This window comes from Pezoporus flaviventris, unplaced genomic scaffold (genome assembly GCF_033815535.1).
Source record: "Pezoporus flaviventris isolate CSIRO_AGI_PZ_B2104156 unplaced genomic scaffold, CSIRO_AGI_Pfla_v1 ptg000002l, whole genome shotgun sequence".
Taxonomy (NCBI): domain Eukaryota; kingdom Metazoa; phylum Chordata; class Aves; order Psittaciformes; family Psittacidae; genus Pezoporus; species Pezoporus flaviventris.
In genome coordinates, this window is record NW_026892550.1 from 84,411,252 (window position 1) to 84,438,680 (window position 27,429).

Below are 27,429 nucleotides of genomic sequence, written 5' to 3' on the forward strand. Positions count from 1 at the left end.
GACATAGCTTGAACTGCAGGAATTATTCTTTGTCTTTAACAGAGTTCAGGCAATCATTTGTCTTGTGTAATCCTGAGCCTTATTACAAGCAACTGATGAGCAACCCTGGAATGGTCAAATAAATTGCCTTACTTAAAAATGCACAACCCAAGGATCTGGCTTGATAAATATTTTATTTGAGTTAATCACTTCTTTCTCATTACATAGAGTACAGCAACCCTAACATGAGGAGATGTGGGCTGAAAGGCTGTAGCCCAGTCATTTGGCTCACTTCTACATGACCGAGGCCAGAAAACCCACCACTCATTAATTTCTGACTGGAACCCACAATGTTTTAATGAGCCCCCAAAAGTATCTGGACACATCTCTAGTCATTGTACCAGTGTGGGGGACCACAGGGAGAGAATATTCCTTATTAATAGTTCCAAGAATAAGTTATCTTCTATGTTAAAATGTATGCCATATTCCTACCCTGCATCTGTTTAGCTGTATGCCTCTACCATTGAATCATGCTATGCTTCCACCTGCAACCATCTCATCTTCCTGTGCTGAAAATTACCTACCTGCAGAAAATTATCCAGTCCTCATTCACTTTCTTATTAAAACAGACTGAACTTTTAAAACTTAATTTTAAGCAGATGCTTGCCAGATTTTCATGGTTCTTCTAAAAGGCCTTTCTTATTTTTCAGACATATGTAGGTTGCTATTAGCTGGCCTTACAATTGTTATTCTGGAAGCATGGAGTATTTCAGCATCATTTTAGTACATCAGGACCTCTACATTCTTTGGCAGGTCTAATACAGAGCCTCATTTAGCTCTCAAGACAAATGAATTACTGGGTCTTAGTGTTCTCAGACCTAAGGAAATGCTCTGGTGCCCAATTCTCCAGCTAATACGGACTCGTGTGAAAAGCTGCAGTGGCCCCATGGTGGCTTTTAGATACTGCATTGCCCTTGAAGGCTACTCTTTCCTAGCCTGACATTTCAGCAGTCATGTCCTCTAGGTTTACAGGAGCTGGACAGATTTATGAACAGGATCTACACTGTGCTCATCAGTTTGCTTTAGTGGAGAATGCCTCACATGGCCCTTACAGTCCCATGCCCTGCAGTAGCCAGCAACAGTTACTCATAAAAGCTAATTTTAGGAATGCAAAGTTGATGTCCCCCAGGGTCCCCCTAAAGATGTGCTCCTCTAGAAGGCAGTTCACAGTATCCATATCAAATTCTGACCTGCCCTTGAGAGAGGACTGTCTTCCCACTGACTACAAAGTGAGCTGGGAAGCTGAGCAGCATCAGCTACTGCAAATTCTGCTGCCTCCTCCTCCTTCATCTCACATCTCTGTGCTCCAAGGAAAGAGATTATTATCTCTCAACTGTCAAATGGGGGACATTGAAAAAGGCAGTGTGTGCAGTCACAGAACAAGCTGCAGACTCACAAACTAGGGCAGGAAAAACTCATCAGCTTGCAGCTATTCCTCTGCACCAAGCCTCTTTTTAATAGGAGCAATCCTGTTCACAACAGCTTTATTTCTCAGCCATTGTTACCCCCTTGTCTAGGGCCCCGGGGAGAAAAGAAAGGACTTACTGTTGTTCTTCCCTGTGAGGGAAGTGATGCTAAGCCGTCGAGCTGTGGTAGGAGATTTCTGCTGCGGTGGGGTACGGCACTGCTTCCCCAGCTCTTCATCAGATGTGGAGGACACCAGCTCTCCAATGAGTATTCGCTCCAGGCTGCCATCATCAACACCTTTCCCCAGCCATCTCCCACAGGGAAACCTGCCACACACACCCAAGACAAGCACAGGTCAGCCATGCAAGCACTCTAGCTTCATCTCAAAGCTAGAGGAACAGCTCGCGCCCAATGAACACTGCTAACAGGCAGGAAATATTTTGTAGCCAGAAACTTCACAAACCAGAGCTCAACAGGCAGCATTCCCTGCAGAACCAATCATCCTTAGGAAAAGGGAAATATGCAAAGAGTGCATGAAAGCCCAGGACAACAAAGCATCATACGTATATTTTATGGTCCACATCTTGATTTCTGCCAGGTTCTTTTAGACTTGCAACCAGAAGTGATATTCTGCCTTTAAAAATACTGTCATGATTAACAACTAAATTCCCTCACAGAGTTCCCACCCAGTTGAAGCTGTGACGTTTCCTCATACTCAAATCTCATACAGCACATTCTACTGCTGTATGTTTTGACCCAATCCACATTCCTAATGAAAGCCATGAACATGTCCATACCCCCAGTCTTTGTACCCAGTTTCCTTATACTTTCCCCCTGTGGCCAACCCTGAGCTCATCTTTCTGAATTATACCTTTTCAAATCTACATTTAGATAAAAAAACCTAAGTCTGCTTAGCCAGATGCTTTGTAACACCGATGGTGAATTAGGAGATCATTTCAATACAAGAGGTATGAACTCAACAGAAGATCGAGAAATCATCAAACCCTTTTATTTTCTTGCAATCTGACTTTCTGTACATTTGTACAGTACTTAGACATTTGAATATCTTTAAAATGAAAAAGACATAAAAGATTTGCCCTAAACTGTAAATCCATCCCTTGGGGTTTTAAAGAGTTCATCTGCGCACAATTTACCACACTACTTTAAATCGAGAGATTTAATTATTAGACACAAGCATATGAATCACTTCAACAGTATCCATACTGTTTGTCCTGTCTCAGAGAGGTGCAAAGAAAATCCTACATTCATGTCTCAATTAGATTATTTGACTTCAACTAGGGCTTCTGAAATGAGAGAACTGGGGTAGGGGAGACCAGCCCAACCTTACCAGGTACCCAAATCAGCCCACAGTGCTCTGTCAACTGATGAAAAACATTCTTGCTTTCTCTAGATTTAACAAGTAAGAATTTCAGACAAAGAAAATTAAAACTTGATGCTTACTTGTACGTGTGTCCTGTTATTTCATTTCTGACCATGACACAATCAACCAGCCACTTGGCCAGTAGCCCTGAGTTGTCATGACCAATCTGAACGGTCGTCAGCTTCCCTAAGTTCTGGCACTGAAATGAATAACAGTTTTCACTTAATTTAAAAAACAACAGACCACATCCCCACCACCACCACATGCACACATATGGTCTCAAATGTATGTTTTTATTCAGTTTCCTTTGATTTATACAGCAAGTATTTTCAACCAAACATGCAAAGCATTTTGAAAAGCAGAATAATTAAGTCAGGAGAAAAGAAATAACCTGAAATAAAACTATTAAAAGCTTGTGAAGAGATTACAATCTTTGTTTGTTGTGAACACTCACTGAGTATTTCTGAGCTAAGGTGATAAAAAGGCATGCTTTTGTAGAAGAAATAGATGTTTAGTACAAACAGCTTTTCAAAAGTTCGTTTGGAGCATACTAACCTTCACTTGACTCACTCTACACTATGAAGCAGTCCCTAGATCCTCTATTATTTTCAAAGACTGATTCGCTTATTGTTGGGCAAGATAAAAATCACTAACATGAGACTCTTATAATAAAGATACAGAACAAGGAAAACAAGGGACTGTGAATTCCAGTGCAAGATGTAATTGTAGGTGTGGCTGGCAGCGACATCTATTAACGTCACCTAAACATTTCCCTTTCAAGACCTTGGTTTTCGTTGCTTGGGCTTGGGCTGACATTTTCCATAGTGGGTGGCTGCTCAAGCTGGTATTTTGGAAAACTTCAGCCAAAGGAATAATCCAGAATAGTCTTGTTATGGTGCTTAGAAATGTCTAAATGTCATTTTGCTTGCTACAAGCCTGGGGATCTTTTCTATGAAATACTGGTATCTGAGAGGCAGCCATTGTATCATGAAAATATCCTCTCCCTGTCAAAACCTACCTATATTTGGCAAGAGGTTTTCTTTTTACTATTGTTGAAGAACAGTCTACTGTTCTTCAGACACAAAGACACAACTTTAATTTTAGTAGCAGATTTTCCTAAAAAAAAAAATCAATCCTTACTGGACATCATGCAGCCTGGAGCTGCAGGAGCCTGACAGGCCTTTCCCTTCAATTCCTGGTACCAGCTGCTTTGGGTGGCACTAAGCCAACCTGTAACTGATGGGTGGGAAAGCAGAGGGAAACGCTGTATAGTTAAATGCAGAGAAAACCACAGCAAGCATGGAGAAGAAGCCCACAGTGATGGTGGGTAGGTCTGTGGCTTGAGGGGGTAGCACCTGAGGCCAGGAAGTTGAAGAACTCAGGGGTTAAATGGGCTGGTTGGAAGGAAAGCAGCAATGCTGGACAAGGAGGAAAAGAAATTCGGGACTCATCAGAGGTAGAAAGGGACCTGGGTGATGCTTAACTGGGAAGATGCATTGAAAGAGGGTAAAAACAGCTTGCAAGGGAAAGGAGGAGTCAGAAATGAAAGCTGAAAGGGAAAACTGGGCAAGGAAATGTGGAAAGGAATGAGACATAGAAATATATTGGCTAGGTGAGAAGAGGAGGCCTGGGCTGGGACAAGAAGAGCAGTGAAGCCTGTAGTTAAAAGTGTATGCTCGACTTTCATCTAGCATCATCAGGCAGTGCTGTTAGCCTGTACATACCTGTACGTACAGCAACCCTGAAAACCTGGACAGCATCTGAAATGCTGTGATCTTAAGAAAATAAACTCTCAGCAAATCAACACTTATTTGGAAGCATGTTTCAAATTGAAAAGTAAAATGCAAAGAGTGAGTACTCACCTCAAATGTCATTTCTAGGTGGTTTTTAGGAATCTGCATTACACCTGTATCTCCTAGTTCCCCTGATACACATATCCATGGATTTGATGTGGTTATTGCATTGCTCAGTTTTTTGATGGGAATTATCACTGACCTGTAAGGGATCACTAAGAACAGAATGGGGGAAATAAGTTATTCTTGACCTTTTTCCCTCCTGCAGTAAACACAATTTCTGGAGTAAACCACATCTCTTATAGAATCATGGAACAGTTTGGGTTAGAAGGGACCTTAAGATCATCTAGTTGCAAACCCCTTGCCCTGGGCAGGGACACCTTCCACTAGACCATGTCACCCAAGGTCCCATCCAACCTGGCCTTGAACGCTGCTAAGGACGAAGCATTCATCACTTCTCTGGGCAACCCATTCCAGTACCTCACCACCCTCACAGTAAAGAACTTCTTCATATCTAACCTGAACTTCCTCTGTTTTAAGTCTGAACCCATTAGCCCTTGTCCTATCACTACAGTCTCTAATGAAGAGTCCTTGTAGTTCAGATACCGGAAGGCTGCTCTGAGGTCTCCATGCAGCTTTCTCTTCTCCAGGCTCTCCCTTGAAGGTTAAAATCTTGTCCTATGCCTCAGCAACCTGACGAGGGGCACGCCTCGCACAGGGGCCGAACTAAGCACGCAGCGTGCGTCTCACCGAGGGTCACAGCAGCAGCCGCAGTACAGCCGGAGCAGCGGCTCTGCGGCCCAGCTCTTGGGGAGCTCCCGCCGGCACCGTTACCGCGAGCAGCCTCGGCGAGGGGCCCGGTGCCGCCGCACGGTGGAGCTGCAGCCTCGCGGCAGAACCGGCCTCCCTCTGCCGCAGAGTCCGGCCGGCGCAGGGACCGGCCGGCCGCGGGCTGACGGGCTAACGCGTAAACCCGGCTGCGGCGGGGCCCGGCGGGCTCAGCGGCTGAATGGAAAGGTTACGGGGGGAAAAGGAATGTCAGAAATGTCGGCACGGCTGGCAACGGCACAGCCGAAGCCTCAAGCCCCATCTGTCTCCGTGGACGTCCACCCGTTCAAAACCCGTTCATCACCATTGTCATAATATATACATGTATATGGCTGCCTCATCCCTGGCAGTGTGCAAAGCCAGGTTGGAGGGGGCTTTGAACAACGTGGTCTAGTGGAAGGTGTCCCTGCCCAAGCCAGGGGATTGGAACTGGATGAACTTTAAGATCCCTTCTAACTCAAACCATTCTATGACTGTGATTTTTTTAACTCTATGATTTTATGCTGCTGCTTCGTGTTGTTATTATATAAAAAAAAATATATTATTAATTTGCTTTTAAATCTGCACCACCCATAACATTCTCAACAGGGACAGGGACTGCCACCCGCCTGGATTCAGATTTGACTCAAATACTGCACATTTTGATTCAGATTTGACTCAAATACTGCACATTAGCTCTGCAAGGCTCACCCTCCATATATTTCATAAGCTGCCTTTCTGACTGGGGAAGATAAGGCAGACTTTTTACTTTTTTGTGCGTGCCATATAATGATATTGCACTCAAAAAATACCCTCAAATTCCAAGCACTGATCCTACAGGGGAAAGCTGTCAAGCTGGATGCCCCACAGAAGTAAGGTAAATCAAGGATGAGTGAATCTCTTTGCGCTGTGCTAGTTCTGAGGGGATTTATTGCTTTAAGGGGGGAAAAAGTAGAATGAGTGACTGTTTTGACAGCCACCTAAAACTTGCTTCACTTCACTCTGAGCAGGCAGCGAAATGAAGAGTACGGGCCGCCAAGTCAGTCCAAATAATTAGGTCATTTAATGGGGTCCTGCCTTCTCTGCAGTGCCCGGTGCTGGAGAGACAAAGATTCATTCTCAGACTTCAATCCAGTCTCTGCTCTCCTTACAAGACAGGAAAGAAGAGGGAATCTTTTTGGCATTTAAAGAGAGACAAAAAGAGATTTAAAATATACATCAGAGCACAAAGTGCCTTGTATTTCATCCTCCAAGACTTCCACCTCCTCAGTCTGCAGAGGCCAGAAAGAAGCATTAGGATGTACTTGTCTGGGAGGGAAGATCAAGGAGCCTATACAACTGGGTGATAAAAATCAAGCCCTACATGGGCACTCTGTGCTGATTGCTCTCCTTTGTGCAATCCTTTTATCCATAGCACTCCCACATGACCTTGGCTCTCCAGCTGGTTTCTCAGAGCAACACCCAGCACCCATGAGCCCGGCAGCAACAACCAAGGTTTCCAGATAAGAGCTCGTCAGCTCAGGCCCCAGCACCAGCACCATCATCCCTTACAAATCATGACAGCAACTAATTTTTATTCAGGGGGAAAAAAATTGATTCTCCAACTCACTGATTGTGGTGAAGACGCTTGTGAAGCAGAAGTAATCCACAGCATTGAGTGAGAGCAGGTGATACAAGAACTGCTCCCGTTCTTCTTCACAGCGCAGGAAAGCGTAACGCTTGTAAAGCTTCCTGGTAGAAACAAATGAAGAGTTGATCTTAATGGGAGGCATGAAAAGTGAGATTCTCCAGCTAACACAAGCTGCTGGAAATCCATCAGGAGCATTTGCTGCACATGTGTTTTACAGATCACTCTTGGCTCCATGCTACCATAGCAAGGCTACAGGGTTCATCTCATTAAAGGATTGGGTTTTGCTGCAAAGCACAGATGTAAACTAACACTACCCACCACAGCAGACCTGAAACAACATACAGCAACCTCCTTTCTTCCCTGTATCATCCCACTGTGGAATAGCCTTGTCTAATAACCTAATCTTCCTCCTGCTCAATCCTGCAACAGAGAAAACTAAGCAAAAGGCACCAAACCAGGGAAGGCACCAAGCAGCAGCAGCGCTCCCAACACTCTTTCAGTTCAGTGAACCTAGTGTACATCACCAACTGCCCAAAGCAGTGCAAAGACACACCAGGAGATAACCTGGTCCTGCTGCAAGAAAGGGCAGAGCTTGCAACACTGCCTGCAGTCTGAAGGCAGCAGACTCCCAAAAAGCTGCTGAGGTAGATAGATGTAGATGAAACTTCAGGAAAAGACAGGCCTGCCACCATGCCTTTAAATGGATAACCCAAGAGGAGATTGTCTCTACCTACTCCTCTTTCTTCCCATTTGGTAACTTCTGGCATAAATCATGCCATGTAACTCATTACAGAGCCAGAACTGCATGTAGGAGTTAGGATGTTTTCTTTTCATACAGTTTTGTTTGTTTGGTTGTTTTTTCTAAATGCATTGCTTTGAGAAAACAAAGTCAAGGAACATCTACACGGACAGTGCCTGCTCTTGAAAGAGGAGGCAGAGCTGAGTGGCTGGGAGAGCTGGCCTCTAACCCAGCTCATGGCTGTCAGGATGGGGGTGAGCCAACCTAACACAGGGCTGCTGTGAGAAAAGGGGCAATCCTGTGCCTGCTGCTTCATTTGCACAAGATACAGTAACTGCAGGGTGGCAAAGTGGCCTGGGTCAAAACCCTGATCTGACCAGCACCTAATGCCTCCTTCCTGAAAATTATGATGCTTTCCATGCAGGTGAGCAGACTTCTGCCCTGCTGGGCGGGCAGAACCTTCTCTCCCAGCTAACCTCTGCCTTTAAATCACTTCTAGCTGGAATCCACAGTATCCAAACAGGGTGCCTGGCTGCACCCCAAACCTGCACAGCACCTTGACACACCACTCAGGGAAGACCTGAAAGTGAAGCTTGAAGAAAAGAGCCAGCTTACTTGGCAAGAGCCTGGTTGGAAAGCAGCTGCTTCAGGTGCTGAGACAAAAGCTTCTTCTCCAGAGAAAGCCTTATCCAGGCTCGGGCTCGTCCCACATCGGTCTTTATTTCACTCATGTTCTGAACATGCCTGAAACAGGTGGGAAAGAAATAATAATAACAGATGAATCATAAAAATTCTACATGCTTTAAATGGCAACATCCAGTGTGATGCAGCAACTGAACTGGAAAACACTCAGCAGGGCCCTGCAGAGCCCTGCACTGCAGCACTGGCCTGGGGATATGGGCAGCCCTTCCCAGGCACAGCATGGTGCAACCTGGGCACACTACAGCCTGTATCAGCTGCTCTGTGTCCTGGTGTTTGTTTGGCCAAGGTGAGCAGGGGTAGATCTGCTCATCCTTGCACTGCCTGAGGTAGAAGTCCTCATGGACACCGCTAACACTTTAAACAAGCAGCTACCTTGTGAGACCCAGTTATATTGTCACAGTTGCTCCCCGAGCTGTCAACACAAATGGGTATGTTTGGGAGGACAAAAGACAAATACATATCTTAAGCATTTCTTCAAACCACAATCTACTCTGAAGGCTCTAACAAACCCCTTGATGGCAGCTGCAATGGAAAACCTGAGAAAAAGAGGACTGGGGTCAACTGAGTGACAGGCACTCATAAGCAGTATCACTTTTTCAGGGATATGAGGTCCTCATGTAAGTGACAATCTGACTAGCCCTCCTCATGCTTGGTCTGTAGGAAAGCGGAACTGTTCCATAGGGGCTTTCTTCTATGGTTTTGTTTTTCTTTTTTTAACCTTCCCTTATTTCAGCTTGGAGAATGCCAGAAACCCAATTTTAGAGCACAGGGAGCTTTAGAGGAGGAATAGAACTGCCTTGGCAGGGCGAAGTTACTTGCAAAACCCCCCAACCTGGTTAAATAAACAGCAAAAGCAAGAGTAACATTTTCCAATAGAGGAAAGAAAAGGCTGCAATTTCTTCATTTTCATGCAATTTACATGTTAAGTGCACAGGCAGTTCAGCCCTCCAAACCTTTGTGGCAGGCTCCAAGTACCACTAGCTGAGCCTTAACTATCTCTGTTGTAACTTACTTTCCAACTCCTGCATCTTCCTTGAAGGCTCTCCACGCATTGCTGAGTGTTAGGGAATGTGGCAATATTTACTCCAAAGAAAATCCATCAAAGTCATGCTGTGACTGATGCTTTTTACATCACTAGCATAGACTCACTGTCTCGTGTTTTCCCCCATCTGTTACACCAAACACGTGCTTTGTGTTATATTTGGACCCTGTATTATTTGAGAAAAACACTCTCTTGTTTATAGAGATTCTTTACCATAACACGACCAGGACCTTGAGGGCAAATTTGCAAACTGAAACTTAGTGTTGTCCAGACATAAGAGCTCACTGTGCACAAATGAAGGGGATACACCAGGTATAGCTCAGCAACACCGTTCTCTACAGGCTGACCTAACCCTAATCCTAAAAACGCAGGTCCTACCCTTGCAATCCAAGCTGAGGTGTCTCTGTCACACAGCTCGGTGCTTCATGTACATATCAGAAGAACCATCAAGAAGGAACAATCAATAAGATTAATGGTGGATTGCCAGTGGCAAAACCTAGGTTACTTAAAACTCCTCCTAAAAAAAAAAAAGAAAGGAAAAAACCCAGATGTCTTTTTAAAGAAACCTTTCTCCTGTTTCCTAACATGACACACAGATAGATCTTTGATGGACCAGGTGAGAAATACTGACTTTTTCTGACCTGTAAAACAAATGCAGGAGGGCACATTACACTCATGTACTAGTCCTTGCCCTTTATAAGCAAGCTTGGCAGCCTCCCTCTGTCAGCAGCAATGCCTGTGAGCTGAATCCCTGCTGAGAACCTTGCTCCTGGCTCTGGAAAGCCCTTCCTGGCTCAGAGCTTCGCAGCCAGCACTCGACCTTCTGGCCCAGACAGCTGGGCACATGAGTCCTTGAGAAACAGGATGCGCACTACACTCAGCTACATCCATTGAGACACTCAGACATTTCAAGTCTTTTGAGATGGGAAGATCAAAGCACAGACTACCATCTCCCTCCCACACCTTCCCCCCCAGTGCTCCGCTTGAATTACATCTAAGATGAAACACTGAGTAGAATATGTTATTTTGCTGTGAGAAGATTCAAATACAGATGGACTCAACCTCATTCCATGCATGCTCTGTACCTCTTCATTACCCATATCTGGTTCTGACCAGATTGGCAATAACTGTGCATTTGGGAAAAATAAGGCTCTGCAACCATGCAGATTGACAGAGACATAAAAAAGATTCAGTTATCAGTCTTGGTGTCAGCAAAGCAGAGTTTAACAGAACAGAGCATTCGGGAACTCAAATTTATTTCACCCTCAGTTCTGAGAGTCAGAACAGCTCTATTTTTATCAGTGACCTAAGCATTAGCACTGTTTGCTCACCACTGCACAGCAAACTCTTCTTGTCAGGGTACTGAACAGCAATTTCCATGCAACTCCCTAGGTTGGGACTTGCTTTTAATCCCATTAGCAATAAAGAAAAATCTATTTACCCTGTCAAATGTAAGCCTGGGGAATGGTGAGACATACCCTCTGCAAATAGCTGTGCTGACAGAAGAGGCTACAGCTGCTCAATATCACCATGGCCCTGAGGATGGTGTTCATGTTCCCCATTGCAGTGCAGTCAGAAACAAGCTCCACTAGCTCGTCCCTTGTAGGTAGCAGATCCTTTCTAACACAGCTTCTTTTAACTGCAGCAGGTTAAGCATGACTGCTGTGGGCCCAGCACCTGGGGCCCACATCCTCTCCTGCAAGCTCGACGCGGAAGGGGAGGCACGACACAGGCATGAAGGCAAGCGCTGGCAGAAAGGAAGAGCTTGTCCCATGGGGAAGGCCCAGCTGGACCAAAGGTTTCAGGGAGTTGTATTGGCCCTAGCTGAACGCTCAGCAATGTGCCTGAGGGGTGAGGCCATGCTGGAGGCAGGCTGCAGCAGGAGCCTGCAGGGGTGAGAGAGCTGCTGCAGATCCTCATACAGGGAAGAGGCTGAAGGCAATACCCACAGACACACCTGTGCAGAGACTCTCCATGCAGAGAACCAAAATAAACATCTTGAGCATCTTCCTTACCACATCTAAGATGCCTGGATTTGTGAGGGGGGCAGAGGACACAGCAAGTTACCTGCAGCACAGGCCCATTGCACATTCAGAGAGTGACTCCTTTTGTTGTTTACATAACCTTGCATGAGCCATCAAAACCAAGCTGTGCTTAAGGCAATGCTTAATCCTCTAGCCGTTAGTTCAGTTAGCACAGCAACCCTGGCAATTTAATAGTTACCCATCCTTTTATCTTCAGCATGAATCTATGCGTGCAAACAAATACCAAGCAACACTCATTCCAAGCAGAAGAAAGTATGCCACGAGATTATAGATGACAAATTCAACTCACCATCTGCCCAGCATTTTCTATGACCAGACATGTTTGTAGACAATCACGAATACCCAAGGTATTATAAAAGGTAATGTTCTGCTTCTGTGAAAAGCAGAACAGAAACTCTTCACAGATGCAGAACAGAGTTTCTCTGAAAAAGCAGCAGAAATATTCTTTCAATTTAAGCAAGAGAGCTCAGATCTGTGCTGGGCTTTCATTCTTAAGTGGAAGTACATGGAAGACAAAACCCATGCATGCAGCAGCAAGCAAACATGGGCTCCTGTCAGGAATCCCTGCCCAGCACATGAGTTTCCGCTCCAGATCCTCCTTCATCCTTTCCTCAGCCTGACCCTCTACATGCCCATCAGCTTCAGAGGACTGAATCAAGTAAATAGCTGCCATGTCCCATGAGAGGGATGCTAAAATGACAGACACACATTCAAAATGACCTCTTGGCATTATACTCTTCATTACACAATATAGTCCTCCTCCCTCTTTCACATGCAATTTTAGCCTTATGTGGCATGTCACATTCTTCAGAATCAGAGCACAACTCAGACTACGTAACGTCAGACTAACAGGTTGCACACTGCACGTGGGAAGTACAGTTATTTTCTTTCAGAAGTCTGACTAATCTGTGTGATATTACAGATACATAATTTTCTGATGTGACAACACACAAAGCAAAGATCATATCACTGTAACCATGGCTTTGTGAATTAACTACAACTAATCTTATTTTTACCATCAGATTTTTTGCCCTATTTTACGTGGCTGAAGGACACTGTATTACAAGAAACAATACTCATGTTGTCTCACAGACTGCTAGCATTTGCTAGCAGCTTTGTGCAGGTGAGCATTATCGCATCACTCCTCCCCACTTTCCATGGCACTTTTACCTCACTGCCATCCCTAGCCATGACAAGTGGTGTCCAAACAGTGGCCTGACCTGGCAGCAGCTTTATCAAGGAGGCCTTTATCATGGGCCTCCACCATTTTTCACTCCTCACTCCTATTGGCTCCCAACCAATACTGCTTGTGTGTTTTTCATGTTTTACTAGAATAAATCAAGTGTACATGCAAAAGAGTTTTGCAAAATGAGAAGGCAACACTTTGTAGATATTAATGAAGGCTGAGGAGAAGGTTTAATTCTCTGTAGCTTTTGTAGACCCAAAGGCAGTGAGAATCTTTACCTTATGCTACACAATTAAAACCACAATCAATGCTTTAGGAAACAAAGTGCGTACCTCATATCTTGTATCAGGGAAACCCTCAAAGTAGGCAGAGTAATTCCTGTATCAGACTTCCGTCTTTCTGTTCCAACAGCAACTGCGGTGGAGAAAATACATGACGTTAACATAAAATTACAGTAATGGTCTGCAAAGCATTTGTTTTACAAAACAATCTTAAGTGGCTGGTAACTGCAATCTTTCTGTGTATTATCATTAACGCTACCCTGGAAATGTAGAAAAAGACAAAATGAAAAATGCTTAATATATTCCTTCCTTAATCCAGCACTGAAGCTGCAGATTTAGCTTCCCCTTGTGTATGTGAAATACATTAATATAATTCTGCATGGCAATCAGTTTTATTAGCAATACGTGTCTATAGAAAGCTCACAACTGAGAAGGACGTGATGGAATGAAGCTACAGTAGCATATTTGATGCTAAGAATGCCGTGCATTTCTGTGCTCCACTGCTGTGATCAAACTGCTTTGTGGTGACACATTTTGCTCTCAGGAATTTGTGCCTGCCAGTCAGATTGCTCAGTGCATTAGTCACTGAAGCTTATTAAAAAGTCTTTTCATGAGTAAGACTAGTTTGTCCATAGATGTGTCTCTGAGGACCGATCATACAAGTTCCCATCTGCAGGACTGGGACAACTGGGGAATCCTTGGAAAACGATCCACTAAAGTTCAGAGACTTTTATTATAATATCCATCAGCACCCACTGGGCAGGGAGGTCTCAAGAACATCAGAAAAGCAACCTCTCACAACACAGAAGTGATATAGTGACTGCAAAGGGCCAAGCCCTAAACTGAGCACAGAGATTAATTACACAACTTCTGAACTGTACCATCCACCAATTTAAGGATTTGTTAAACATGGAGTTATTCACACTGGGATTTGAGACAGATTTTGCTCACTAGAAGAAAAACGTCAGCTGTCTTAGACACAGCTCCACACCCTCAGCTTCTTCAGAAATCATCTCCTGTGGAAGCACTGCTTCTCACACCTCACTCAATGCTGATTACAAGGGAATTCAGGTAGCGAACAGACATCAAGTGATTTTCAAGACAGGGATAATAAGTAGTCCCTTTGCCTCCAATGTCAACCTATTTTGTTCAGACATCACGGCATCTTCAGTGATTATGAAGGGTCTCAAAATGTAAATGTGGTATTAGCAAGCAAATACACTGAAAATCCAGCATGGGTTTCATGTGGTTGCACAGTTCCTTCAAGGCCCAAGTTCATTTGCTGTGATGGACCCTTCGTTGAGTCACTTGCCAAGTACTCACCTGGAGACTCTGCACTATGCTCTTGCTTCTCTTCTCTCTCCTGGTACTGAAGTAAATGGGACCACAAAGCAGATTTTCCCTGAAAATTGAATATGTAGTACATAGCTTTAAATAGATCAGGCAAAAGAAAACAGGCCAATGAACATGGCAAAATAATGGGGTGGCATTTCAGTGGGTAAAAAGTTCCATAATGGCAACCAATCCTTCTCTCTTGGGCCGTGAAACCTCAGGAAAAGTACAGGACCATCCCACTGCCCTAGCAGTCATACCTCCCACTTCATTTCTTTGTCCTGTCCCTGGGTTTCTTATGTGAAGGTTGAAAGAGAAGAAAGCAATGATGATGTCAAGTAGGTGTTTGGTATCTCCATAGGTAGTTGTCAAATTAAAAGAAGAAAAATAAAGCAACCTGCCCCAAACAAAACCCCAAACCCTTACAAGACCAGGGACTGTGAGCCCAAAGATTACTCTCACTTTATGCTGGAATGATACCACTGAGTAGCAGCTTAAAAGGTAGAGATGGTATTTAGTATTTGCTAGAGTACTGTACACACAAAGCCCCGAGTTTCCAGTTACCAACCTGCTTGACCTGCAGACCGTGGCTCCAGATTCTTTCTAACAGATCACAGAGACTAGCAATCAATGTATTTTCCTCCAGACCTGTTATGTTGGCTTCTCCATGTCCCAGCTCGACTGCTTCATGGCCCATCTTCTCTACCAACATACGTTTAGTCTGTAAAAAAAAGAAAGAAAAAAAAAAATCTCCAAAGGTTTCTAAAATTATTATCCAAAAAGGAAAAGAATTTACAGATTATTTTCCTTAAACATGCTTAATCTAGAGACCTCTGCTAATGGCCTGACCAGAGACACTTTAAATCTCTTTACACAGGTAGTAAGTAAAAAAGAATTATAATCAAAATAATTGCATGATTACTCCATGCAGTCCTATTTCTATACCCTTTATCTATTGCCCTATACCTACACTGCTGATCTATAATAGACTACTATCAAAACCAGAATATAGACTAGGTACATTTTCAGCCTTACTCAGTACTTGGTTACAGCTATTAGAGTTTCAACTGCAACTGACACAGAGACATTAAAAAGTTTTTTTTTTATTTCCATGGCTACACAAGTTTCTTTAACATTAGAAACTGCTGTAGTTAATTTGCTCTGCATAAACAACATGCACAACAGTTGCACATGCTGAATGCTTCCCTTTTGACTTAGGGTCTCAAGCCCTCAAGTTATGTTTAGGCTAAATATAAATATGAACAATTAAAGGAAATTCTCCCTAAGACGTCTGATAATGCTGATTCTCCTTCCTGTTCTTTTTGCTGTTTCCACCAACTTAGACTGCATAAAAAGAAGAGTGATAGCATGTTCTTTTCTTTCCTAGCAGTTGAAAGATACAACACTAAAGGGATATCCACCCTGCAGCAGGCTGGTATACCAACACACCAACACCATTCCAGCTGTGAAGGACTTTGAGGATGCCACTTGTGGGTGCTATGTAGGCTCAGTGTAAGTGAAGGGAGAGTAGATGAGGAGGACCTACCTTCACACGACATTCCTTCAGTAACCCTTCCACAAATTTCCAGTTGGTCTGTGCAATCACAGCTGGAGAGAGGTCTGAGAGTTTGGGCTGCCTTAAATTTTTTCCTAAACTCCTCGCCTCCTGCATGTATTTCTACAAATAAACAGAACATTCAGGTATTACAAGTCAGAGGGACTCTCCTTGTCCTAATCCTAGGCAAGCAATGCTGGTGAAAAGGAATGAGCTAGTGTAAATCTAGGAACAAAATCATGATTTGCCTGATGTTTAGGTGTCAGGCTGGAGAAGTGGAATGCTCCCTTCTGACAACAGAAAAAGCAAGGTATTTTCCAGTCTGGTAAGGAAACAGTCAATGTTAGCTAGTGAACTGTGCTGTTAGCCACTAGCACAAGGTTAGCCACAACAAGTGTATAAAAGTGCAATACCTTCATTCAGCAATAAAGTCTAAACACCAAGGTTTTGTTCACTGTTATTTGATTCACACTTAAAAGAAAAATAAATTAAAAGTCATTTGTCTGATCTGTGACCAGACTGTGCAGGAACTGAAAAGAATCCTTTGAAAATAAATTACAATAAGCAGAAACACACTTAGTGAATGAGAAAGGTTTCATCCATTACTTTTCATCTGGATAGTTTATGTGGGAAAAATGAGACTTGATTTTATTCTCAATTAACTTCTTAATTACAAGTGAAGCTCATCTTAAGCAAAACTGACATTTAGAATCATTCATGTTTTTACTGTGGGGTAGTAATAGAGAAGTATAGACAAAATCTAGCATATTATTAAAAATAAAACAAATTCAAGCTATAATAAGATACTTTTAAACCTTCCCGCTCCACTGCCTTCTTGTTCAGGGGTGGGGTGTTTCTTGTTAAGCCAAAAACCCCAAACCAGTCAACATGTTGAGCAGAGCTAAGAAGCTGGCCTCATATAGGTGTGCAAATGTGAAGCCTATCAAAGAGTTGTCCAAGCATTAGTTGTAAAGCTTTTGTTAAAATAAGCAAGATTATAGAATGTTGCCAAATAAAAGTATTGAAACCCAACACTCATAGCCTGGTGTAGGAATGCTCCATTTCTACAGTGTGTTTTTATCCAGTTAATGCTGCCTCTTTTGGGGATGGCATGTGACAATGACTGCTCTTCCCCTGGAGATGAGTGGGTCACATCCCCTCTAGTGATCCAGCGCTGCTGCTGGCTGGGTTTCTGGGGAACTGAGAGGTCACTATGGCTGCTGCATCCTTAGGGCTTTCTGTCTGTGTAGGAAGCAATTTATTTAATAGAATCACAGAATGGCTTGGGTTGGAACTGACCTTAAAGATCACCTAGTTCCAAACCCCCTGCATGGGCATGGATACCTTCCACTAGATCAGGAAAAGCAAAAGAAAAATGCAGACATACTGAAGTTAACTGAAACAGCTCACTCTTTTTTTTTTATGGAGGAGTACAATTTTTCTGACACAACCGGATTTTTTCAAGACAAAATTTGGACAAGAACCACTTAACATCAGTCCAACAGGTCAGACAAGCATGTAGGGTTCTGCCAGAGAAAACTGTTCAACAAACGCGCTCAGTTAGGTAACTACAGTTTCACCAATACTGTAAGGACTTAAAAATAGTTGAAAAACTACACACAGAAATAAATTTAAAAGAAAAATTACAGCATAATTTTCAGCAAGCAGTATCACAAGTGATTTCCATCTAACTCATTGCAAAAATTAGCAGCAAAACCAGTGAAAGAGTAATACAGGGAATGTATAATTAGAAAATCTAGTATTTCTTTCTAGATGTAAAGGAAAAAGTAAAATGCAAAGTGTGGTTATATTCTGAAGAGTACCAAACACGGATAACCTTACTTGATTCAATGTACGTCTTGTTATTATGCTACAATAAAAAAATACGAAAAATATGAACTCTTGTAAGTTCCAGAGAAGAATAAGGGTGGGCTGAGAGAAAAAACTGATTGGCCTTTGCCTGTTCATCAGCATCCACACAACACTGTCCTCTTCCACACTGGGATATGATAATCCATCAGCCAGAAAGCAATGCTTTTAGGACCTGACACCCTAAGTTGAATTGCCAGATGAGAAACCGGAAAGAATGAAGCAAAGCAAAACTCTTGCCTTTCAGCCTCAGAGCTTTCCTGTTTGCCAGGGAACTGGCCTGGAAGCCTAGAGCTCATTTCCAGCTACTTTTCCGATTATAACCACACTTCCAAGTGCTACAGGGACGTGCTCATATTCTGTGAGAGAGGGAGCGGTTCAAGACACAGTGAAGACAGCAGTTCCTCATGCTAACAACATCTCAAAAGCAGCTTTCAACAAGAAAAACTAAAACATACCAGGCAGCACTCAGAGAAGGATTTTTTAGGAGGCCGTGCAGGAGGGGGTGGTCCCTGATCCCACTCCCAGAAGGCCATTGAGTTCTGACGAAGCAAAAGCTCCTCCGATGGCTAAGAGGAGGCAGATGCCCCAATGGCAGAATAGCCAGAAAGAAAGAAGAGACAAAGCAGAAGAGGCATGCATATGATCCACAGCCAAAAAAAGAAGAAAGTAAATACATGACAAAATACTGAAAAGGCTCTTCTGACATATAACACATAAGGCAATGTTCAAAATACACTTGCAAAGCCATGTTAGCAAAAATAGCAACAAACATACAACTGCTGTTTTGCTGAGTTTCCATGAAACATCATTCGAAGCTGTGGTTCAAGAGTCCACATACCCATTAGGGTTCTTTCAGAAGGCAAATGCCAACACTGGCCAACATAATGCAACAAGATTTACCACAAAACAGCATGAATGCTTTATTTTTGCTAGTGCCATACAGAAGAAGCACATGGACATCAAATGGAATAATATGGCAGAAAATATTTAATGATGGAGAAGAAACTGAAAAGATGGGAAGGAAATGAGTTCATGTGAATGACATTTACAAGATGCATGGCAGTTTCCAAGCTTTAGGCGTAAAAAGCCCCAAAGTCCTAACCTTTCAAACAGGCTTACTCATGTCAGGAATCTTTGTGAGAAAGACAGAGAAAAAGATTCCTTTAAAAAAAGAAGCCCTGCCTCATTCGCCTTCACAGCACTGACATTTATTCAAGGACTTGATTTTTCCAGAGACCTTCACCCTAGCGAGAACCCCGCAGCTGCATCTAGTAACATGCAGTAACACAACCAAATCAGCGACTGAGCCATTTTCATGATAACAAAGGGACTGCCTTATTACAAAATCATAACAGCATTTTATTTATGTTATGTGCTTTGAAATTGCATAACATCCACAAGCATCTGCGACAAGTGGCATCTAAATGGCTACAAAGACCCATACAAACCTTAGGACTGCCACAAAACTGCCCAAAGCAATAACACATAATTACTCTAAACCTCACCTCCTCGCTCCCAAGCTCGTGCCACTCGCAGAAGATGCCACCTACCTCCCTCAAATCGTTGTCCAGCCCAATATGCTCCGAGTGCTGCCGCAAGCGGTCCTTCCTCCGCTGCGTGGTGGTGCTGCGACTGGCCCAGCGGCTGCCAAGTCAGAGAGAGACAAGACATGTGTGAGAGGAAGACGTATCAGGAGGGAAAGCCTGGGTCAGGAGCCGGAGGACATGTGATTGCAGCAGGAGAAGTGAAAGCACAAACTTGGACCTGCAGTAGATGCAGGTGCAAGCTGGCATCCGATCTCCCAGTGGGAAACTGCCTGGCTGGTGACAGGCCAGCACACACCCAAGGGACAAAAGCCCTGCTGGAAACATGCCTGCTGCCTGCCAGGGTCTCCAGTGAGAGCTCCTGTGCTACCCAAATGCAGGTCATGTCACAACACTGATGCCACCACTATGCAACTGGTTATATTTGGTTATCCAACACCACCATTGTTTGCTGTGCTTGCTGAAGTCTGATAAAAATGGTGCCTGTAGGAACAAACAAAATAAAACAACTTTAGCAACCTCTAAGATTTCCCACTTTTTGGGAGGTGGTACTTCTCCTTTCTCCACTTCCTGTGGTCCTCCCAGGAATAATTTCAGAGCAAATTCTTATTGCAATGAGAACTACTGTGATACTGGATGCACCTATGTCTAAAGACCATAAACAATGTTGATGTTCCTGGGATTAATCACGTTGCTATCTCCACCATATCTTTATTACATAGAGCTTCAAAATACCACAGAAAGCCTTTATTTTTTTCTACATATTCATGTATGTCCAATTGAATTTTTCCCTCATCTGAAGCTGTTGCCTGAAAATAGCCACTTTCAGGCCACAAGTTTGAAACTAAGCAACCTTAAGGCTGCAAGTGCCCAAGCTTCCAAGTGTCCAAAGTTCTTTATGCCAAAACAAGGTAATTCTGTCCCAAGGACTTTCTAGTCTGACTGTAGGGTTCCTAAGGATACCACAGCCTTCTGTCAAATCCTTGAAAGCAAAAATGCTCAACTAATGCAGAGAATAAAGAAGTTAATACATTATTTATAAAAGAAAGCTGAAATAACACTGTAAAAAGCAACCTATCGAGCATTAAGAATAAGTATCTTAATGGACAGGAAGGCTGTATCTTCAGAATGAGATTACTTAATTACTGTGGTTGCATTTATTAAAATTAAAAATATCTTTCAAATAGAGATAAAAAAAAGCCTCCAAGCATATATCCTTTCAGCTGCTTCATGCAGTCAGCTGCCTCTCTCCTGCACTCAGAATTAAAAGAGCAAAACCAAGGCGAAGCAGAACACAAAGCCTGCCTAGAGCAGCATCCAGCTCCAGTGCCTGCCAGGATGTATGAATAAGCAACTGCTCTCAGATGGCTTCTTCTACAGGACCTGTGATCAACAGGCAGAGCCCCTGGGATTTGGGTTCTCTTCCTTTGATACATCTATACAGAAGGAAACCTAGAGATACCCACATCAAAGACAGAACTGTCTGCTTGGTGATCTTCTCCACACAGGTGGTATTGGAGAGGACAGCAGCAGCCTTTGGATCCCAAACCCACCTATTTCTGTATGCACCCCAAACAGGAGCACATACAAATAGGATGTGGGATCTGAATTATGCGGGCAAGGATTTTCAGCTGGTGACATGTAAACAGATGCACACCTGGAGGAGGAAACCCTTGCACAAAGCTGGACTAGGGTCCTGACATGTCCAGCAAGTGGCTGGGGATGCACAGGGAGGAGAAACTGATCCAAGAGAAGAGCAGGGATGTAACCCCTGGAGAACAAACCCTCCTCTTTCCAGAGAGAAGGACTGCGTATATGTACCTAACCATCTCCACCGATTCCACCAGTGGGTCAGTTGAAGACCAGATTTTGGCTAACCACACAGATAATAAGGGAAAAAAGTCACAGGATCTACAGTGTTTATAGCCAAATCTAAGTCACTTCCTACCTCCCAAATAGCACCAACAAGTACAAAGTAAGAAACAAACATCTGGGTCTGCGTGTTACTGTGTTTCAGCACCTCACTATCCCACATGACAAGAAATATATTTTCAAAGTGATGTAGCCTCAAGTCTCTGGTAACTAAACAAAACAGCCCAATAGGTGTCTGCACAGCAAATGCTGATCCCTTCTCAGAGAAATACATTACTGACATAAGTGTCTTTGCACCTCCTCAGAAGTCTTAAGAATATACAGCCTGTGAGTTTAATAAGTCACCACTTATTTTTTTCAGAAGCAATACTCAATGCCTTATTGCATGACTGAAATGGGAGAAATAAACCCTTACAATTTAATAATCTCAACAAGTAGAAATGCAGCACAAAGAATAGCCCCTCAAACACAGTAAAAGTGACTTTAGCTACCTGGCTCTGGAGACCTTCCATGTACTGTGAGTTAGTACAACGCTTACATTTCACATGACAGAAAGCCAGTAATACATTGGAAAGTTAAGTTAGAGATCAAATATTACCTACATCCTATTTTTCCGCTCCAATTTATACACTATTTTCTGAATTCTAGACAAAGTTTGGATCCCTCTCGACCTGGCACTTCTGCAGTTACTGGAAAATGTAAGAATTGCCAGAAGCATCGTTTGAGGGAGCACGTCCCACCGAAGGCAAAAGCAGAATGAAATCCACAGAAATACACCATCATTAAAGCGTTTTCAGTTAATTCTAGCCCTGTTCTCCACCTGAGAGAAGGCACAGACTATTCTCCGGATTATTAATCAGAACTATATATACAAATGTAAAGATCATTGGACACTTACGGAAAAAAACCTGTTGCTCATTAAGTGGAGCAATTACACATGCAGCAAGCTGTGCGTTCCCTCTTCCCCAGCCTCTAAACTAGAAAGAGGAGCTGCTGGGGCGCTGGGTGAGGTCTGTGCATTTAGATGCTGCTCTGAATCTCCCCAGGAGATTTGGTGAAGATCTAACAGCAGATACGCAGGATTAAGCAGCTAAATCTTTTAAAGCCTTTTCTTTACTGGGCCACGTAGAATTTTCCCAAAATAACTCTTCGATATTGCAATAACCATTCCCTCCCGTCATCAGCAGACTGCATTTTACACTACTCTGCCTCTCCCTTCTGTCACTAAAAGGGAATTAAGGGGGGTGAAAGACCTCCCCCGTGGCCACACCGCTTCCTTTGGGTTTCTGCAATCCCACGTGGGTGCCTCTCCTGGCCCTGCTGGGATGGAGCTGCTGCCGGCTGCTGCCTTATTCACACCTCAGCACTGATGCTGCTGAAGCAGTGAGGAAGGCTGTACTCACATGAGCAAACACCTGATTGCTGTTGTCCCTTGGTTTGGGGCTTTTGAGCTGAACTTCTATTACCTTTGCCCGTGTGCAGCACATGAAATGAAGCCCTCCAGGCTGGTCCCTGCCCTTCCATCAGCACTGCTGCCAAACTACATGTTGTTGCAGTCCTCCCTGCCCCCCAGAATGCTTTCTCCCCTTTATTTTTTTTGCCTGTAGGACCAAGAGCATGGACTACTGGCACGTTTCATTTACTCTTCACAGGAGGGGCATTGCTATGAGCACCAAGTCTCTGGGGATGAAGCAGTCACAGCTCAGGTGCTGTGCTGCAGAGCCCCCAGGGACAAGCTGCCTACAAGAAAGGAGAAAGGGGTCATTTCAGCTGCCAATCTGTATCTAACTCCCATGCTCAGAAATGAAGGCTCTTCACTTCAGGGACTGTGAAAAACCAATGGTATTTCAGAGGAGGGACCAGGGAAAACTGCTGTGTTCAATATAGAGAAATGAAATGAAGGCACCTCCAACTAAGACCTATTTAACATGAAGACAGAGAAGCCAGTATTGCTTAAGATCAAATTCAACCCTACAAGCATAGGAATAGGTTTGTAGAGATAAGGAGGAAATGTAAAGGTGACACTTTGAAAAGATGATACTTAACCTGTGATACCTGATTTCTATTATAAAAATGGTAAGGTAGTCAGCATCACAGCTGAGCTGTCAGAAACCAGTCTAGCAGAACAGAGCCTCATACCAAGGACTGGCTGTGCTGTACTGCAACCATAGGTACATCTCTCTCTCCCCACCTACCTTTCCCGCTGCACCACTTAAAAAAGATCCACGAAGAAATGAAGAAGTTATGTCTACCCAAACCAGACATGGATACAATAGATAGGATATGTACAGCAACACATGAAACATGCTGCTAGAGAACTTCATTCACAGATTTAACCAATATCGCCATCACCATGAAAATAGCTATTGTAATTTACAATCTATTTACAGTGACAACAGAGAAAAGGAAGAAGACAAATACACTTGTCTATAGGACAGAACCTAAATCTCCTCACATATAGACCATCTCCTGAGGCAGACTGTTATTTAAGTTTGCAAATCATCACAATACCCCTTTTACCTATATACTTCCATCAAAGGAGTTAACTGTGTTTCTGTATTCACAAATTAGCATGTACCTGTACTACACCCTCCACCAAATCCCCTGAAAGCATGCGTGCAGCCTGCACATTTTGAATACACACAGACTGCATGTGTAATCTGCTTCACATGTAGCTTGCATTGGTCTAGACAGAGGTTCCAAGCCAAACACAAATTGGACCAGAGAAATTAAAAGGAAGGTTGAAACCAAGCTTCACCTGATGATGGATGGGCTGACAGGGGAGGCGTTCTGAACTGTGAATCTGCTCTGCACACAGTGCTCCACAGTAAGGAGGATGAAGGCTCAAATAGAGATTAATACACCTTACCATCTCTTCTGTAGGGATGAACAAGAAAGCTTTTAAATGGCTTGATGAGTGGACAAAAATGAGCAAAATGCTTTGCAGAGAGTGATCTTGCATTGACAGGCTGTCTTCTCAGATTGTATGAAAAGAAGTGATTTAAAGGGGTGACACTCACAACCACCATCTTCTGCAAGGAACAGCAGTAGTAATTTGCCAGCATCACCCCTTAAAGCCCTGACAAATCACTGCCAGAAGTTGTATTTAATTTGCAAACTCCCTTGAGACAGTAATGCTGTTCAAGGAAGAGTAAATAGAACAGAGGATGCAAGGATCCGACATATTTTTCCCAGTGAGCTTTAATTCTGCACAGCTATTTTAAAATGATATATTAACTGAAAGAAGTTAATTGCCCTTTTACCACCTTGCACCAGTTGAGCAGAGTAGCACTTAGGAGACTCACGCATCAGGTTCCATGTTCCCATAGCACATAGTTCCTATTTCAGAAACCACTCTTAAGCACAGATTGTCAATCATACTTTGCTCTTGAAAATTAACGTACTTGAACACGAGTGGTTAATAGTTTCATTGCACCTGCCAATAGTTTGCTATATTAGGTTACCTAGTCATAGGTTCACAGAATGGTTTGAATTGCAAGAGACCTTAAAGGTCCTCCAGTTCCACCCCCCCGCCACAAGCAGGACCACCTTCCACTAGATCAGGTTGCTCAAAGCCCTGTCCAACCTGGCCTTGAACACTGCCAGGGATGGGGCAGCCACAGCTTCTCTGAACACCCTGTGCCAGGGCCTCACCACCCTCATAGTGAAGAATTTCTTCCTAACATCTAATTTAAATCTCCCCTCTTTCAGTTTAAAGCCATCCCCCCTTGTCGTGTCCCTACAGGCCCTTGTAAAAAGCCCCCTTCTAGATTTCTTGTAGCCTTCTTCAGGTACTGGAAGGCTGCTCTAAGGTCTCCCTGAGTCTTCTCTTCTACAGGCTGCAAAAGCCCAACTCTCTCAGCCCTGTCTTCATAGGATAGGTGCTAATAGATAGGAGCTGCTTATTTCAGATTTTCATACATAAAAAGTGAACTTTTACTACTTGCAAAGTTGACGTAACATCAGCATTGTGCGTGAATGGCTCATTGCTGATTTTTGTCTTGCTAAGTTAGATACCCTGCAGAGATGCAAGCCTATACTACTTGAAAATGCAACTGTTTGGCTTGATTAAAAAAAATAGCTTCATGGAAGCCATCCTTAAAACAGCACCCAACAGATAAGGAAGTAGAAAAAGCCCATATAATAAGAAGTACTCAGTACAAAAAACCAGATCATTTCCCATAAAAAAATACTGTAGTTTAAACCAGAATGGATTCTATCATCATAGAGAGACTCAGCAACCACTTTCCATTATATTCATGACATATTTTTAAAAAACATTAACCAATGTTAAATGTTAGTGATTAAGGAAAAGGTATCCTATTTAAAAATGACAAGAACCAAAGCTCCAGGCAGATAAACCCTGGGTAGTTCACAACTTGAAGCAGAGACTGGTGATGGAGGACACAGAACAGTGCCCACACAAGTCATGCCATAAACTGGAGCACGACAATAAACCAATGTCATACACTCCTAATGCATGATTTTCACAAATAGACACTGACACAGTGGTGGGGTCAGCAAAGCACAGCACAGGAACAAACGCCTGGAGAAAGTAAAGAAATGCTTTTGAAATCTGCTTCTTGGGTAAGGGCAACACACCACATTGCTGAAGCCTGAGGTTAGGAGGCCAAGTATAGCCAGTTCTGTGCTTGAAGACTTGGACTGCACCCTCCTTTGGGGATTGCTGCAGGTCAGGTAGGGTACAGAGGACAGGCAAAAGCATGAAGCTCACAGAAAGCAGGGATACAAATGAGAGAGCCCAGGAGAGAGAAGCGGCCAGGAACGGAAAGAGGAAACGGGCTGATGAGGGAAGGCTGACACGGAAAATGGAGCTCAGATAAAGAAGGTGGGAAAAACAGAGCTAAACAAAGACAAAGGAAAAAGTATAATTTAAGCCATTTTGTAAATGTGTAACAAAGCAAAACCTTCCTTTGAAAACCAAAAGAAACTAGGATAAAAAAAAATCAGTTCAGTTCTCTGCAGGCATTCACTATAAATTCACAGAATGCAAATATATTCCCATGCTTAGTGTGCAATCAATGATTTCCTCTGCAATATTTAATCTCATTTATCAAGCTTCTTAGTACAAATTAAGTTACAAGGTAATCAATTAGATTGAAAACACAGCTTGTTTCATTGTTTTAATTTTGCACCGTAAGCATATTCACCCTAATTTAACAATTAGCTAATGAAAAACCATGAAGTGTTTATGTTGCTTGGCTTTTTATCATTCAAATTCCTCTCCTGAATCATTGCAAACACATCACCCAGTGGAGTCCCAGCTACAACTTTAAAAGCCTGGCAGAAAATGCACATGGGAAAGGAGAAGGGGAACATGTAGGAACCAGTGTGGTGGTGGTGTTTGAAAAAGGGAAGGAGGACTCAGGAAACTGCAGCTCTTTTCCAGAATCATGGCAAACTGCCTAAGGGACTGCAGCCTGTTTTCTCCTGGGACACTTTCTAGGTGGACTACTGCAGAAGGCACTGCTTTACAAGGTTAGAGCAGCATGGATGAGCTGCTTTTGTACCCAGAGGAAGTTGCAGCTGCTCTCTGTAGATTCAGAAGGTTTTCCCATGACATGGGAGATGCACCGAAGGCAACGAGTGCAGGGGGATCCCTCAAGGGGGACACTGCTTCCTGATGGGTAAGAAGACAGAACTGGGGGGTGCTGTGGTTTTGTGGGTTTTTTGATTGCTGTTAGCTGTGATTAATTGCTCTTTTCTTTACAGAAAATAGTGTTTCTTTTAATTTATAGAAATAATTCAGATACAGCAGTTATCCTATTTTGCTTAAGTTTATGTCTGCATATTCTGCAGTTACTGTCTTTCTATGTTCTCGCAGTTTTGATCAAAAAAACAATTAGGGAAACTATACCTGTGAGCCTCCAGTTTTATGGAGGTGAGGGTTTGAGGTGTTTTTTTTTTTGTTTGTTTGTGGTTTGGTTTTGTGGGGTTTTACTCACTTGTTTTAAACTTTTCATTTCTTTTCAGTAAATTGAAGTTTGAGATTATGTTTAGTGAAGCTCTTGCTTAACTGAGCAAGTCCACATTTCCTGACCACCCCAGGGGAAGAGGTGAAGACCAGCCCTAATGATACCAAGCATGCATGTGCAGTCTGCATGCTGGTAAGAGTAGGAGCAAATGTAAGCGGATTTGTTCAACTGACCTAAAAATGACCAAGCAGGTGAGAGAAAGCAGC

General features: G+C 43.3%; 1 protein-coding gene across 7 annotated transcripts in view; it reads right to left on the reverse strand.

The window, feature by feature from the left end:
- The window catches only part of DENND5B (DENN domain containing 5B), a 116,352-nt gene that overhangs the window by 6,286 nt on the left and 82,637 nt on the right, over positions 1-27,429 (reverse strand). For 4 of the 7 annotated variants that reach the window (XM_061444830.1, XM_061444832.1, XM_061444829.1 and 1 more), the window contains 11 exons: positions 19,362-19,455; positions 18,267-18,377; positions 15,931-16,062; positions 14,953-15,105; positions 14,376-14,454; positions 13,104-13,185; positions 8,412-8,540; positions 7,037-7,158; positions 4,690-4,835; positions 2,908-3,026; positions 1,585-1,772 (listed from right to left, as the gene is read on the reverse strand). In XM_061444830.1, coding sequence (XP_061300814.1) covers positions 1,585-1,772; positions 2,908-3,026; positions 4,690-4,835; positions 7,037-7,158; positions 8,412-8,540; positions 13,104-13,185; positions 14,376-14,454; positions 14,953-15,105; positions 15,931-16,062; positions 18,267-18,377; positions 19,362-19,455 — 1,355 coding nt within the window. The remainder of the gene's footprint in view (positions 1-1,584; positions 1,773-2,907; positions 3,027-4,689; positions 4,836-7,036; positions 7,159-8,411; positions 8,541-13,103; positions 13,186-14,375; positions 14,455-14,952; positions 15,106-15,930; positions 16,063-18,266; positions 18,378-19,361; positions 19,456-27,429) is intronic. The other 3 variants (XM_061444833.1, XM_061444836.1, XM_061444835.1) reach the window with 1 other exon arrangement.